General features: G+C 43.3%; 1 protein-coding gene across 2 annotated transcripts in view; it reads right to left on the bottom strand.

Moving 5' to 3' along the window:
- Positions 1–4,888, bottom strand: part of UTP20 (UTP20 small subunit processome component) — a 58,733-nt gene extending 53,845 nt beyond the window's left edge. For both annotated transcript variants that reach the window (XM_083573614.1, XM_083573615.1), the window contains exons 1-3: positions 4,671–4,888; positions 3,847–3,927; positions 1,551–1,617 (exon numbers count right to left, since the gene is read on the bottom strand). In XM_083573614.1, coding sequence (XP_083429740.1) covers positions 1,551–1,617; positions 3,847–3,927; positions 4,671–4,715 — 193 coding nt within the window. In that variant the 5' untranslated portion in view covers positions 4,716–4,888. The remainder of the gene's footprint in view (positions 1–1,550; positions 1,618–3,846; positions 3,928–4,670) is intronic.
- Positions 4,889–17,172: the final 12,284 nt, after the last annotated feature.

The following is a 17,172-nucleotide window of genomic DNA, read 5'->3' as shown; positions in this document are numbered from 1 at the left end:
AGCAGGAATTACTCCTAGGTTAGTGTATACAGGATTGCATCAGCATTAGGCCCTAGAAAAAATGGCCAGAATGCATTACCCGTGTCTTCCAGCTCTTGCTCATATTACAAGGCTCCCAGCTTTAAAGGCTCAAAGCCAGCAGGTGATTAAAAACCACATACCCATGGAGTACAATCCCAGCATGCAAGACCCGTAATGCATAATGGGGACACCCCCTCACAGCTCCTAGCATGGCTCACTTGCGTGACAACAGCCTATTCAAACACAGGCTCAAAGGTTAGACCTTTCTGGGAAAGAAGGAACTGACTGTGCATGAAGCTTTAAAAGTGGCTTGTCAGGTCAAATGATTTCTGTGCCAATTTCTCTCTCCATCTCTGTCTCTCATACATACACACATACACACACTCTAATTATCGTGAGCAAACAAGGGATTAACTGTGGCAAAGCTTTTGGCTGGAAGGTATGACTGGAAAATACTTGTTCCACAAGGAAGAAAACTAAAATATCTATTTTGGAAACAAGAAACTGTTGCTGAAATTTTATGAAAGCTTTGTAAAAGTGAAGAATAGGAACACCGTTAGCAGCTTTCTGCCCCCCTCCTCTCTCATTACTGGAAAATGCAAAGCCACAACTGCAGATAGAGTAGAACGACTATAGATAGCACTGTTCATTGAGATCTAGAACCCAATGCTGGATTTGGGGTGAATTTGCAAGGCCATCCAACAGATAAGTGCCACTGTGACAGAAGGAAGAAGAGGAGAGAGAGAGAAAGAAAGAGAAAGAAACATATGGAAGCCTTTTTATTGTGCATAATGGTTTATGCTTACAATGCTATCGGGGTGATCATCTTATTTGTGTATGCAAACATTTTGGGACTGTCAAACAACTTAATTTCCATTCTGTGCATATCCTGTGATCTCCCACTGAAATCCTGTAATCTTCCCTAACACAAAAATTTTGCCGAGGGGGGTTTCACTTTTGCTGCACTGTCAGGTACACAGCATTGAACTAGTGTTGTGGGTACAGCACTGGCCAAAAGAACTTTAGCACATCATTGCCAAGCCCGATCCAATCTCTCTTCTCCAGCTAATGCTGTACCATTAAGTGTAGTGTAGTGTAGTGTAGTGTAGTGTAGTGTAGTGTAGTGTAGTGTAGAAGGGCTAGCCTATGCTGGTATAATGCCTCTAATCATCCCATGTGGACCACAGGTCATGATACTGCACTGATGTACCACTGATGGGATTGGGCTACTGAAGAACTTGTGCTGCTTATATCAACATTAAGTTAAACAGCAGGAAACATCAACAAAACACCTCTGCCACCTCTATTCTAGCACCGAAAATTGCACAAAAATCAGCACAGGAAAAAGCACAGCATATTCATCTGATGCACTCCATGTTCAAAATGTATACATATCACTAAATGTATATTAACTGTTAGATTGTGTGCAAACCCTTACTCCCGACATACATTTCCAACAAAACAGCAACACTTTTATACAACACACAATGAGAAGTATTAATACAAAATATTTTGGGGAAAAGATATACCAAAATGGCGAGTAAGGTTCAGCTCCCTCCATTTCTCGAGTCCTTCATGAAAATATGTTTCAACCTCCTAGCAAAACCAAGAGTGTATATTAGTTAATATATATTCGTATGGAGCAGTTCAGGCTTGATTAAGGAAGGAATGCTTAAGTAAAAAGCCTTCATGGGGTGGTGCAATATTTATGAAGTATGAAGCACAACTGAATTATTCCATTTTTCATTTAAACATTTACACAAGTGTTTGCAAAACTGGAGCTGTTACCTAGAAACAATTATAACATTTGAAAATAACTGAAATTGTGAAAAGCATGTCAATTCTTATACAGCTGGTAATCACATATTACAATCAGATGGCCATGATCCAACAACAGTGGAGCTGGAGCGAGGGCTGCACAGACAAGATAACTTTCTATACCTTCTCTGGATTAGAATAAATGTGTGCAAATAACAACTCAATATATAAATTCAGCACCCCAAATGGACAAACAGACCTGTCTAAGACTACACCACTTGAAGTTGCAAATGGATGATCCTATGTTGGAATGCTGCCCACAAAAGGGAGGATATATTTGAATGCTCAACTTACTTGACCTATAATATCTAGCTGTAAGGTAATTGGTATTATCCACCCTGTAAGGTAAATTGGTATTACTATTACTGTCCCATTTCAGGTGATGGGATGGGGCAAGGTGGAGAGACAGCATCTTATCTCAGGCCACCTAGTGATTTGATGGTAGAGGCAAGATTCTAATCAGGACCATCCTGAGTCACAGCTGAGTCTCTCAATTTCTATACTAAATGCACAATCTCTCATGCAGAAAGGCAGCATGTCAAGGTTCTTTGTATAAACTTGTGCCTAATTTAAGCACACATTCATATTTCTCATTACAAACTGCAAACAGTCCAAATAATGTGAACAAAGAAAATGAAGTATGCGTTGAAGTTTTCCCCATATTTTGAATCATTCTTTTCACATCTCCAGAAACAAAACATGTTTGAAAATAAAAGTAACTCTGACTTACATACACAGGTTAACAGCTATTATTTTCCTACTACACAGGACTCTAGGTAAATTCACATACTATTGCTGATCTGTTTCAGCAACTGGGTTGCCTGGCTGCCACCAATACAAAAAAAAAAAAGGGGCTTATGGACAAGACAAGAGCAACATACAATGTATCCAACAAAGTCGTCTCATTTGCACAAGGACTGAAATGCACAATTGAACTTTTCCTCCCTCTCCTCTTCCTGTGCCCCTCACCCAAATCTGCACACAGGGAGGAGGAAGGGGAAATTCCACTGCGCAAGCATAAGTCCTTGCATGAACAGAACAACTTCACTGGATACAACCCAACAACCTTGACCTTGCTCCCATGACTCTCAATACACTATGAGTGTGGTTAACAAATACAAAGAACATTTATTGTTGATTTTGAAAGGAAACATATTTACTATAGCACTGGTAGAGCAACACCCTAATCTCAAAGGGCTGGTCTTGCAGGAAATGTTGACAAAAACCAAAGGTCATTATTAATATTTTATTATATATTTCATAATTCCTAACTCCCAGTAGACTGGCCACAAAGCTGATCAAAAACCACAAGCATAACACAACAGCAAGAGAAAGGAAGCTGATCCCCATATGTGTTGCATTAACTGCAGCCAAACCACCAGAAGCGGGAGGGAGGGTCTGCATGCAATATACTGTTTCAGACGTTGCTGTTTCAGACAGATGTGGCATGATGGTATACAATATTTTTTTTCCCCATCTGTACAATGAAAATAATTGTTATTCCCTATAAGGGCTTTCAAGAGCAATCATAGAGCTTTTATCAGGGCCTAACAAACTTACATAGTGGAGATATTTAAGCCAGAACTCAGCTGTGGCAGTCCCTGCATTGATTGCTACAGGTTCAGATACAACGAGTGACGGTAATTGTAAACACAACACATCAGGCACCTATTCTATTAATGGCTGCCTGTCTCAGTTCCAAGTATGCTGCTCCCAGCAGAAAGCTCTCTATCTTTTTTTAAAGGGTCACAACTTTATTGAATTCAAAGGATCTGTAGTAAATTAGCACTGCAGCTAATAAATTAGCCACCCCAGTGCAGGTAACTAGATCAAACGGATGCGAGGATGTACAATGTCTACCACCCTCTTCATCCCATGTCAGGTGACCCTACCGTGGCTCAGAACTAGGCAGCATCCTGTAACTGAGCTCCCAGCACCTCAACACCCACATCCAACACTGAATAAGATGACACCTAGACAGGTGAAAAACAACTACATTAATCTTACCTCAGCATAGCTCCCTGTTCTGTCAATGCGATGAATAATGTCAATATTTACATTGCTTAAGCGTTCTGAGAAGGTGAGAAACTGTAAAAAAAAGTAAGAAATAAACAGGAGTTTCTTGTGGGTTTTTTTCAAGTTATCTTTGAGACATCAGGCTTATCAGAAGTTGCCAAAGAGTAAGATTTTATATGGCTGTCCCTTCTAATGATATTTCATACATAGTCACATGGTACAGCCCATAGAATTGAATGAAATCAGACTCAAATGGGACAGACAACTTATTTGAAATCAGAAAATGTTGTCTAATCTTCTGTACTGTTGCAGGATCTTCCATATTCACAGTTAAGAATTATCTGCAATTTACAGTGTGCTAGAAGCACAAGAGACACACCACAAATAAGTGGAAAAACTTGCAGCACTTCACAACACTACACAGCAGGACAAGGTAAGGTTTCAGAGCCAAGCAGAATACTTTAAGAACACTGATAGTTTTCCTGCTGTTTTGTTAGCAGATGAGTGGCAAATGCTACACACAGTTACTATTTTGGACTGCCCAGGGCATAAGCAAGGTTTTTTGTGTGGTGCTGTTTGTTTGCTTGCAGTAACTACAGATTTCCAAAACTTGTACAGAAAAGCAAAAAAGTTGCGCTGCTCTCCAACTTCTTTTGCTTCTGTACCACTCTACTCCAATGGCTTTTTAGAGTGATACGTAACTGAATATCAAATGTACTATTTCGCCAGCTCGGCGAACCGAAGCGCTGAGCCGAGTTCTTAAAAGGTCCGTGTTTCTGATCCACCCCATCCGACCCCGCCGTCCCTTATCTTACCCTGTGTGTGTTCTCGGACTTGTGAGAGGACGATTTGGTCTTCATGCCTCCGTGAATTAGCAACAAACTACCTTTTGAATGATGGAGATTCAATATTTTAAAAATAGCTACTTTAAGTCCGCTCGATTTTCCCAAAAAAGAGACACATATACACACGTGCAGCACTATTAGCTGGGGGCTGCCATCTTGGCTAAAGGATTCTGGGATGAGGCTGTCACGTGAGGTGCGGGGGGGGGAGGAAAGAGTGAAAGCTGATTGGTCTGTGGAAACTAGAAGGGGCGGAGGAATACGACGCCCGGGGAGGTGGAGTTTGCAGCTGCAAAATAGTTTGCTTCAGAACCAGAGAAAGCAAGAGTCCTACAAATAAAAAGTGGGAACGAAAAAGCTGTTTGCGACTGTACAGTATATACTTCCCTAATTAGCTATCAGTCGTACTCTCGCGTATTTTGTATTTCTTGTACTTCCTCTAATGCCTTTCATCCATCTTTAGGAGCGGGGGTTGTGTATTATTTGCTTATATGAGTACAGTATTTGGTTGTGTTGGAAAACCTGCATCTGATTGTTATAGGAGAAGCATTTTCTTGCTCTTCCACTATCCCGTCTGTTTCTTTTAAAGAACGGGAAAGAAAAATATTGAATGACTGTAAAGAACTGGAGGCTGCCTGCGCTTTCTCACTGAGCTACCACATAATTGCTGGCAGAATAACATTTGTATGGGGAGGGAAAAACGTGCGTGCAAAATGAATTTTACTCTAGTTCTGGAGACGATAGCACACACCGCAAAGAAATATTTATTGCATTGTTTGTTCGTTGAATAAAAATATTCTGGAAGTCATGAGTCTTGCCTAACTGACATATCAAAATCTTCACGTGTCTAGTGCAGTTACAGAAGTAAACCCCTGTGGAATCTACTTTTAGCCTTTTCCATATAGAGCTTAAAGTCAGGGCCAACCCACTCATGAGGCAAGGTGAAGTGACCATCTCAGGCAGCAGGATCCACAATGGCAGCAGATCCCATGGTGATCTTTATTCCCCTCCTTGTTCCTGATGTAGAACTTCACTCCAGTGGCGTAGCGTGGGTTGTCAGCACCCGGGGCAAGGCAAGTAATTTGCGCCCCCTAACCCGTGGATTTGCGCCCCCTAACCCATGGATTTGCCCTAACCCCAGATGTTGCGCCCGGTGCGGCCGGCCCCCCCTGCACCCCCCACGCTACGCCACTGCTTCACTCACCTCTTCTTCCCTGGTAAAGAAGGACAGGGAGCTGTTTTGTGATTGCCTCAAGTGCAGAAATGTCTTGGGCAGGCCCTGCTTAAAGTGCTATAAAATTAAAACCATGCAAAAATAGTTTAACCAGAGACCATGCTGAGACAATAAAGATTAATATGTCCACACACTATGGTTATAGGGTAATACCACCTCCAGTTCTAAGCAGTCATCTGAACAGGGCTGCAGGAGCACAGTTAGTGCTGACTTTACCAGGTCAATTGTTTGGGCACCAGACACTTCAAAATTGTTCCTGAAGGCTGCAATCCTAACCCCACTTACCAGGGAGAAAGCACCATTGAAACCAATAGGACTTACTTCTGAGGAGGCATGGTTAGGCTTGCATTTATTCTGATATGTTTATCTTAGAATTGTAGAGTTGGAAGGTGTGTCAAGTGTCATCTAGTTCAAACCCCTGCTTTGCAGGAATCTCAACTAAAGCATCCTTGACAGATGGTCAGCCAATCTCTGCTTAAAAACCTCAGATGAAGCAGAGTCCACAATCTCCCAAGGGAGTCTGTTCCACCTTCAAACTACTCTTAATGTTAAACTTCTTTTCATTGCCTCTAATTGTGTTATAATTACTGTTTTATATTGTACTTTCCATAGCATGATTTATTTTATTCATACTTGTTGTATACTGCCATGATATCCGCATAGACAAATAATGGTCTAGATTTCTTAAACAAATAATTAATACAGTCACATTCATCTTCTAAGTTCAACGCTGCTGCTGCTGAAAATATGAGCTACCAATATTGCAAAGCTCAGGTCTTACTACATGTCAAATACAAATACTTAGAAGATTACAATTGTTCGATTTCAAATACAATAATTTAAATAAAGAGTTGGTAGTAGCAATAATTATTCAGCACAAAGTTAGAAAAAAGTCAAGTTTAGCAAAAGAGATTTTCATGAAGTGTTCAGCAAACACTGCATTGTAAATATGAAGTGCTATTTTTCTAAGACAGGGTGTACTTTCATCTGTTTCTATTCTGATTAATCATAAAAGGCATAGTGTCTTTAAAAAAAAAAAGACTACTGTGACATCAGAGGATGGCAAGAATGGAAAACCACTAATGTCAAGTGAAGAAAGAAAGAACAATCTTCCCCTGAGAGCTGCTGATTCTAATTAGCTTCCTGGTGAACATTTAGCTAAGGAATTAGTTTCCTGGTGAACATTTGTCAGCTCTTTAGCTTACATTAACTTGGAGTTAAGAAACTTGTTGAATCATACATCAGTTTTTGTAAAACTAAAAACCTTATACAAACAAGGATCTAAAACCAAAAGGTTAAAGCTCAGATGGGTGTAACCCATAGCATTAAGAAGGGCATGAAGCATGGGCTTAACTAAATGCTATCTATGTTTTCTCTCTTTCTGTCCCAAACGTGAGCAGCTTCAGCCCATAATAAGACTTATTTCTCAAGCATATATTTTCTTAGGGTGGAATGTACCAAAAGATTTATAAACACACCTTCAGAAAATGGCATGACAATGTTAAACGTCCTTGCTTGAAAAAGAGAGAAACAAATACAAAATACATAAACCAATAGCTTTTATTGAACCAATATAGGTACTACTACTACCAGTAATAATACTGTATAGGTAGATCTCATCCTACACACAGGTTACATTCCTGGCTATCACATCTATAAGCAAAAATCACATAAAGCCAGAATGACCCCCATGTGGCCACTGCTACCTATTCAAAAACATCACAGAGTGAACCTTGCCCACAGAAGGCAGAGGTGTTTATAAGGTTGAATTCACTGGAAAAAAGTATTTATTTATCTGTTATGTACTGAAGTTCTCACCCTGGGCCAGCAGGGGGATACTGTAGATAGTTTTCGCTCAGGTCCGTATATGCAAATAAGGAATTGAAAGTGACATTCAGTGATTGGATAGTTACAGAAAGTTGTTACTGTTGCCATGTAGTTGAGCTTTATATAAGCAGGTTGGCTGAACCCTTCAGCCCTGTTCTGTTCTGGCCTGTGAATAAACAAGAGCTGTCTGAAGAATTGCTGTGTCGTCTGATATGTTCACCCACAACATAACATTATCCATATTACTCTTCCTTATACAGACCCACCCATACAGACACATCTTTCAACACTCTAAAATTACAACAGCCAAGAGAAAATTCCTTCCAAGATGAGTCATTGGGAACAGCCTTTCCCTTTCCCTTGCAGCATGGTGTTATCAGCATGCTAATGACATTGAGCTCTAATTCTCCTTGAGTCAGGTGAATGCCAAGATGCAGTTATAGGTTGGATAAGGGCTGATAAACAAAAGATTAATCCTCAGCAAGATGGAGGCCCTGTGAATGAGTGGTTCCCAGATCTTGAGACAATGGTTGCAGAGTCTGGGGTGCTACTGGTGCTACATAATATGGGGTGCAACTGGAACTGTCACCAGAGTTGGCATTGGCAATTTCAAGTCTGGATTAGTGCAGTGTGCTCTACGGGGGGGTGGGGGGTGCTTCCCTTAGGTTTGGAAGGTACAGCTGATGCAGAATACAGTGATTACACTGCTAACTGGAGCATTTTACTGCAGGTGATGCCTCTCCCAAAGAGCTGCACTGACTGCTAGTATGAGTATGCTTCAGGACTCGGTTCAAGGTGTCATCGTTTACTCATAAGGAGCTAAAGCACTTGGAACCAGGTTATAAACACCTTGTAATCTTATGGGGTAATATAATGCAGAGGTGGGGAACCCATAGCCCTCAGATTTATAAGAAAACAGGGAAGTCTAGAGTAAAAGAGGGAGAAGGAAAATAAAAATGGATAGAGCAATAGAAAACAGGATGGCGACCCTCTGCAAATTATTAGTTCAGTCCTCTGTCAAGGAGGATGGGAAATTGATGTGGGACAGCAGAAATAGACAAAGAGATGGAAGGAAAGGGAAGCACAGAGAAATGGGGGGAGGGGAGACAGAAAGAGCGGTGGAGAGTGTTATGCTGCCCTGAAATGCTACATTTTGGGTCGTGGTCCTGCCCACTGCTGGCATGCAACTCTGAAGAAAATGGTTCCCTCCATAGAAAAGAAAGGTTCTCCATCCTGCCCCCATCTTAAGGACTATCACACAGAAGAGGGAACAAGCTTTCTCCTGGTCTGGAGGGTAGGATTTGAACCAATGACTTCAAGTTACAAGAAAGGACCTTCCTAACTAAATATCATGAAAAACTTCCTGATGGCAAGAGCTGTTTGACAGTGGAACAGTCTCCCTCAGAATATATTTTTAATCTTTGTTGGAAGCCGCCCAGAGTGGTTGGGGAAACCCAGCCAGATGGGCAGGGTACTAATAATAATAATAATAATAATAATAATAATAATAATAATAATAATGGACTCTGCTTCATTGGAGGTTTTAAAGCAGAGGTTGGAAGGCCATCTGTCATGGATGCTTTAGCTGAGATTCTTGCATTTCAGGGAGTTGGACTAGATGAGCCTTGGGGTCCTTTCCAACTCTACAATTCTATGAAAATGAAACCTGAGTCCAAGTACTGTACTTCATCCACTTGGATCCAGGACACCAGATAATTAGTATATGTTGTCTTAGTTCTGCAATTCAGTAGCCATGATTATATTGTATTGCCTTGTCAGATGATATTTTCTGTAGGTGATTTGTAATTTTCTCTTCTGCAACCCTGAACTGTATTTACCTTGAGTAAAATTAAGTGACTGACTCTTCTGGAACCCTATATATGCTGTGTACTGGCTGATAAGAGGGACAGTATAGACCCCTCCTGTAGCAGCTGTTTCTGTGACAATCTAAGGTACTATTTTAACCATTGAACCAAAAGTTTAATACATGAAAGACACTTTTACGATTTTACGTTGAGTGGGGCAATATTTGTCAGAAAGTGTTGGATAACAAGACTCATAACTAACATGCTAAAGTCTAATCCAGGCATAGACAAACTTGGTCCTCCAGATGTTTTGAGACTACAACTCCCATCATCCCTAGCTAACAGGACCAGTGTCAGGGATGATGGGAATTGTAGTCTCAAAACATCTGGAGGGCCAAGTTTGCCTATGCCTGGAATGCATGAATGGGTTAATGCCACTGAGTAAGCTGTCTTACCAGGCTTAGCTAAGTCACTCCCCCTCACCTCAGGAGGAAGGAAGTCAAGCCTATTGTTTCTTTTCAGAAAGCTCTTAATTAGGGTGCCCCAAAGCTCTCTCTCCTCACATACCTTCTTCCCCAACCTTATACTTTATACAACACCAAAGTCTCACATTGAATTTAACTGATCTGTAAAAAGGACTTTATAACCTGAAAACAAACAAGGTCTGTACTTCTGCAATAAAATCTTTAATAAAAACAACAATGATAAAAAAGGAATATATTTCAATCAGAGTGTGTGCTCAACTGCAATCACAGATAAACTTTTAAGGAGAGGAACTGGCCTGTAACATGGTGAGGAAGAAAGTGAAAGAAGCTCCTACCGTCGTGGGAGTCTTCTTCCTCTCATACATCAGGAGAATCTTAATTGTATGATCTAGTGGCCAGTTTTCTGGAGTTCAAGATAGTATTATGTTTAGGTTAAGTTTATTACATTTATATACTGCTTCCCAATTAAAAAAAAGGTCCTGAATCAACAACCAAGTAAGATATACAATAATAAAATCCCATAAGCATAGTCTCAAAACACCTTCAAAGGCAACCCCACATGCAATATATTGCAGTAGTAGTCTACCAGAACATAGACAACCAAAGCCAAGCTATGACCATCTTGATAGGATTGCAACTGGGCTACCAGCCAAAGCTGGTACAGTACAAAACAATCCATGATACTGGGTCTACTTGTGCCTCCAGGTACATCACTGAATCAAAGAGTAGCCCCCAGCTGCACACCTGCTCCTTCAAGGGAAGTATAACCCAGCCCAGAATAGGATACATTTCACTTTTCTGAACTGATCTTGTTGTTTGGTTCTCATCTAGCCCACTACTGAGGCCAGGCACTTAGCACATCCACCACCACACCTGCTGGTAGACTTGTGTGTTATGAGCATATGGACGAGGATGCACTCCAAAACTCTAGATTTCTACATTGTGAAAGGTGCAGGAATCTCTCTTCCACCCCCATTATGAGTCTTCAGTATTCTACTCCTCAGTCTTCAGTAAGTTATTTGAGACAGTTCAGGAACACTTAACACCTTTTGGAGGTTTTTAACCATAGGTTGGTTGCCCATCTGTCATTGATGCTTTAGCTAAGATTCTTGCATTGCCGGGGGTTTGACTCGATGGCCCGCAGGGTCCCTTCCAACTCTACAATTCTGAAATTCTGTGAAAGTGTTCAGTCAAGAGTATGAGTCAAAGTAATAACTGTTCTGAGAAGATGGTGTGAACTTTCTTTTTCTTACTAATTACAGTAGCGAATTTACTAGCTAATCCTGTTCAGATTAAGTCACACACTGATTTAATGCACATCATCCTCTGCAATCTGGGAAAGTGTCTCATCATACAACTATTTAAAAAGAGTGTGGGTGTTGCTAAGACGCTATTTCCTCACACTCATTATTGCCATTTGAGTTCTAAGACCACTGAGGCCGACAACTTTAATTACTTTACATAGAAAGAAGTTAAATATTTAAATAGGGTTTACTATTTAAATCGGCATATCCGTTTGAGATCTTACCCAGCTGAAAACCAGTCCAACTGACTTCACAACATGCTTCCAAATGAGGTTCTTGCATTCTCCCAGCTTCCCACCTAATTATTATTTACATTAGGAAAACAAGGGATTATCAAACTATGTTACTGCTCCAACCAGAGCCCTCTGCAGCAACTTTGAAGGGAACTTGAAGCTCTCTTGTGCTTTGAGTAGTTCATCCACTGGTGACACCACAGAATATTATTTAGGACACAGAATATACAAAGTATATTTCCTGGAATGTGAGGTTGGAAAATGATCCCACCATAAGCCTAGATAGCTCAGTTGGTTAGAACACAGTGCTGATAATGCCAAGGTTGCCAGTTTGATCCCCACAGGCGACAGCTGCATATTCCTGCGTTGCAGGGGGTTGGACTAGATGATCCTCAGGGTCCCTTCCAACTCTACAATTCTATGATTTCTATAAGCATGTTTTCTCTGTGGTATGCCCTATTGATTTAGATGGGGACAATGTTTTAAGTATGCTTAGGATTGCAGCCTTAGCTGTAAATTGTATGTGAAAAATCCTTCAAGAAACTACAGGGGTCCATCAATCAGGGTTAAATACTAATCATTCATCAGTCCCATTTTTTGATACTTTAGTCACATGGACCATTGGGAATTTTTTATTTATTTCCCCTATATAAAAAGGATACTGACCGTAACACTTTATTACATTTTAAATTGCATCATCCATACAACCTTAAATGTAACCTACCTTTGGGCCAATTTTTGCGTAGGAAAAGGAATTCCTCTACTTTGGACGCATACCAATGAGCAGCAGGTGAGCTAGAGATTGCCCTGGTAAACAGAGCATATCCCTGGCATATTATTCATAAAGCCCAGGTGAAAGCAGATGATGTGACAGACGGGACCTTCTTGTACCCAATAGCAAAATACCACATAAACCTATTACCTGGTTCTTTTGAGTTTACTCCGCAGACAATGGAAGTCTGTTAAGTTGTGGGTAGACATAGCAGACGACATAGCAGGCGTCACAGGCAAGGACCAGCGGCCTGGCTTCACTGTACTGTACCAGCACACTGTCCAATGAAAGGAGAGCCTTGACCGCGTTGAAGGCCGCCGTCTCCCGATGACCCCAGGACCAAGGCGTCTTTGTGCTGAGGAATCGGTGAAGAGGCTCAGCCACCGTGGCTTTGTGGGGCAGGAACATGTTATAAAAATTCAGCAGCCCCAGGAACGCCTGCAACTCCATCTTGTTCTTTGGGATGGGGGCCTGCTGGATATCGCGGATCTTGGATGTGGTCGGGTGAAGGCCAGAGGCGTTGATAAGATAGCCCAGGAACTCCACCTGTGGAACGGTGATCTGGCACTTCTCCCTCTTTACCTTGAGTCCGGCCTCCTGGAACCTGGTCAGCACAGCACGGAGGCGCTCGAACAGCTGCTGGTGTGAGTCTGCGGACACCAAGACGTCATCAAAATATGGTACCACGCCCGGAAGCCCTTGCAGGAGACGCTCCATAAGGCTTTGGAAGATGCCAGGAGCCACACTCACCCCGAACTGCAACCGGCGGCAACGGAATGCTCCTCGGTGGGTGACGATCGTCTAGGCTTCAACAGTGGCATCATCGACGGGCAGTTGTTGATAGGCTTGGGCAAGGTCCAGCTTAGCGAAGACCTTACCCTCACCCAGGGAATGCAGCAGGTGTTGGACAACAGGAACCGGATAAGTGTGCCGCTGAAGTGCCTTGTTGATCGTGCACTTGTAGTCAGCGCAGATTCTCACCGACCCATCTGGCTTGACAGGCATGATGATGGGGGTTTCCCACTTGGCGTGGTCAACCGGCTCCAAAACTCCTTGGGCGATCAGCTTGTCCAGTTGTTCGTCCACCTTAGCCTTGAGAGCAAAGGGAACCCGGCGTGGCTTTAGCTTGATGGGGGCGACTTGTGGATCAAGGCTAAAGGAGATGGGCGTACCTGTATATTGCCCCAAAGTGCCGTCAAAAACCTCGGCAAAGTCTTTGACCAGACCTTCAGTCTCTGCGTTAGAGATGCAGTTGATGCCGGTGACTTCCAGGCCGAGGGCATCAAACCAGTCTATCCCTAGGAGGCTTGGCCGCTGACCTTCGACCACCACCAGTCGGAGCAGGCCCGAAAAATCCTTGAAGGCGATCCGGAACCGGCCAACGCCTACCATGGGAATGTCGTTTCCCTGGTAGTCTCTCAGGTGTACGTGGTGAGAGTCGAGTTGCCTTTTGGACACTGGGTACCAGTCTTTTGATGGTGCTCCAAGACATGATGGACAGGGCAGACCCGGTGTCGATCTCCATGTCACATGGAGCTCCTTCAATGAGCACCGTGACGTTCAGCTTGCGTCGCGTAGGCGAGTTGGTTTGGCCAATCGTGGTTCCAGACGGGCAGCGGCAGTTGGTGAGAGCGAAACAGCTTTCCTTGGCAGACTGGAGTGAAGACTTGGACTTGCGAGTCGGTGAAGGGGGGGGTGTCAGACGGAGCTGATTGGCAGACCTTAGCGATGTGGCCCCTTCTGGAACACGTCCGACAGATGGCGTCTCTGAATCGACACTTGGCACGGGAATGGTTGCCTCCGCAGCCGGCACATTCTGGTTGGCCCTTGGACTTCTGTTGGAACTTCCTGCGCTCCCGCTTTGTCTGGTGCACGTCATCGTCTTCACTGGAGGATGCCTCATCACTGCTGGCCTCTTCGTGATGCACTGGAACTGGCTTCCTAGCAAGATGTGGGCTGCTGGCCTTGTGGATCTCCTGGGCGGAGCATTCAGCAGCTTCCGAGGCCACAGCCTCCTCAATGGCTTTCTGCAGCGTGAGGTCTGGCTTGGTGAGGAGACGCCGTTGCAGATGGATGTCCCGGACCCTGCAGACAATTCAATCCATCAGGGCATCGTCTAAGTCTTGGAACTCGCAGTGCATTGCAGCCTGTCGGAGGGCGGTGGTGTAGTTGTTGATTGACTCTGCCTGGTTCCAGTGGTAAAACGCATGGCGGGCAGCAATCTTGGACGGCTTTGGTGCGTAGTGGTTGCGGAGCTTCTCTTGGATCGTGTCCCATGGTGTTGCCTGGACTGCTTCAGGCGCAACCAATGCTCGGGCTGTCTCAAACACCTCAGGCCCACAGAGGCTGAGGAATAGGCCCCGCTTCCGTTCCTTTGATACTGCTGTCAGCTCGTTGGCTTGGAGGTAGCAGTCGAACCGAGCGAGGTAGGAGTCCCATGATTCAGAGGCTGGTGCAAACGGTGGTAGAGGCACAAGTGAAGCCATGATTCCGATGCCGGCGTGAAGGGCGATGGATGGAACACAGTGCTCTAGCCAGAACAGTCAGCTCTGAATTGGTTTTGCTCAGTGATTTTGCTCAGTGATTCAGCTCAGTTCAGAGGATGGCCGCATCTGGCTGTGCTCTGATGTCCATCAATCCCATCCTCGTCGCCAGTGTTAAGTTGTGGGTAGACATAGCAGACGACACAGCGATTCTTCCAAAGCAGCTCTTTATTTGTAAGCTGAACAGAACTGACTGAGGAGCTCAGTCAGCCTGCTTATATAGAGCTCCAGAACAATGTAACTGTTGCCATTTTCTAAAACTATCCAATCACTGAACGTCACTGTCGATCCTTCATTTGCATACAAACTATCCAATCACTGAACGTCACTTTCGATCCTTCATTTGCATAACTATCTACAGTATCCCCCTGCTGGCCCAGGGTGAGAACTTCAGTACATAACAAAGTCATAAACAGATATTGGGGCATTGTATCTCACATTGTGGGTTGTGATCCCCATCCCTTGATAGGGTTCCACAGAACCCACAATTTAAAATATATTCTTGTTCACAGTGATTTTAAAAGACTACAGAAAATTTTTCATCTACTGGTGGGACACTTTAAGTGTGAAGGCTATTTAGCCTGCAACCAAGCTGTTGAAACTGCCTCTTACCATATCCCTCACAGCTCCACAATTCTGAAATCGAAAAGGTTCATTAACTGGCACCAGAAATGTAATTTATTTAATCGAATGCACTTGTCAGTTGATATGCCTTGGTGCCACCACCCACCCTGTTAAGACTCAAATTTTAGAACACTTGTATTTTAGAAAACCTACTTGGGAAAGGAACTACTTTTGCCATTTTTATGGACATTTATTGTTTGGTGATATTATCTTGTGTTGATTGTCTGAAGAGGTGGCATTTGCCCCTCTTATCCCCTCCACTGGCACTTCATATGGGCCACTCCAGACTATTTTTGTGTGCGCGTGGATGGGTGTATTCTGCAACATATCATTTACTGATGCAGTAATGGTGCATTAGTGTGGATTCATATTGGACCCTCCCAACACTATTCCTCTTGTGTTGTTGTTCTGCAATGCTTCCCCAGTGTTATTGTATTATTGTTGCTTGGGGGGGAGCATTTTTGCATTGTTGTCTGGCGGGCACACTTTTGCACTGTAGAATGTTTTAAACTGTTTTAATTATATTGTTACATCTGTAGTATAAAAAACTTACAGGGTTTCAGCACGACATTATGGGATATGCACTGCATGGAAAATGAAACAGTATGTCCACTCTGATTGCAAACACAATCAGTGTAGGATTGCATAATAACTGTTCCAATACTATCATGAGCACAAAAAATAATGTACGATATAAAGAAGGGGCCCCTATGTGTTTGTCCCAGTGGCAAAAGAATAAGAGACCTGGGTGGGTGAGCAGGGTGGAGTTGGTCTCATCCAACTGTGGTCACCTGGGTACTCAGGGCAGCATCAGTGCAGACTCAAGGTTCCACACTGAGGCAACTGGCTCTGGGGTGGCTCAGGATTTTATGACAGCCATGACGACCATGGGGCTGTCCGAACATTCAATGCATGTGACAGGCCACACTCTGGGCCTTTTTTTTCCCCAACCGAGCAGGAAAAGGGTAATCTGAAAGTGGGAGATAATGACATCAGTCCCTTATTGCAGTCGAATTACTTCCTGTTGAGAGTTAAGCTTTCAGTCCCTTTCCCCTTCAGCAGTGGTGGAGGACCTATTAAGATGGTCCACCCTCAGAAGCTGATGGGTTCAATGGGTTTCTAGATGGCTCTGGCGGTTTTCCAGTTGTTATGACTGGTTCTGACCTCTGGAATATGCAAATGGTTTGACACAATTGCCCCTGAGTGCCCTCTCCCACTTCATTGAACCTCTTTGGCTCTCTGGTATATTCCAGAGCTTGAGGTGAGGAAACAAGCCAGGAGATGGAAAGCTCCAGTTGAATGCAATCAAACATTGGTGAGTGCTCATCATTAAGCCTATCTAGTTGCAGTGAAGCCAGCAAAGAAGGTATACTTTGCTGCCTCCATTGCATCCTCATTGTGCCATCCAGCAGAGCTTTTCCAGGTAGTGCGGGCCTTTCCTGTGGCGGCTCAGAAATGTGAAATGCTCTACCCAAAGGGGTTGCCTGGCACCTTTGTTAAATATCTTGAGATGTCAGGCAAAACATTCCTCTTCCCTCAGGCCTTTGGCTAATTAAACAATTGATGGCCTTTTAAACTGTGTGTGAGTGGGGTTATTGTTTTTGTTTCTTACTATGTTATGTATTTTTGTGTTTTTGCATTATAAATC

This window comes from Podarcis filfolensis, assembly GCF_964270895.1.
Source record: "Podarcis filfolensis genome assembly, chromosome: 10".
Classification (NCBI taxonomy): Eukaryota; Metazoa; Chordata; class Lepidosauria; order Squamata; family Lacertidae; genus Podarcis; species Podarcis filfolensis.
Note: the sequence above shows the minus strand (reverse complement) of the source record. Positions and strands in the feature narration are given on the sequence as shown.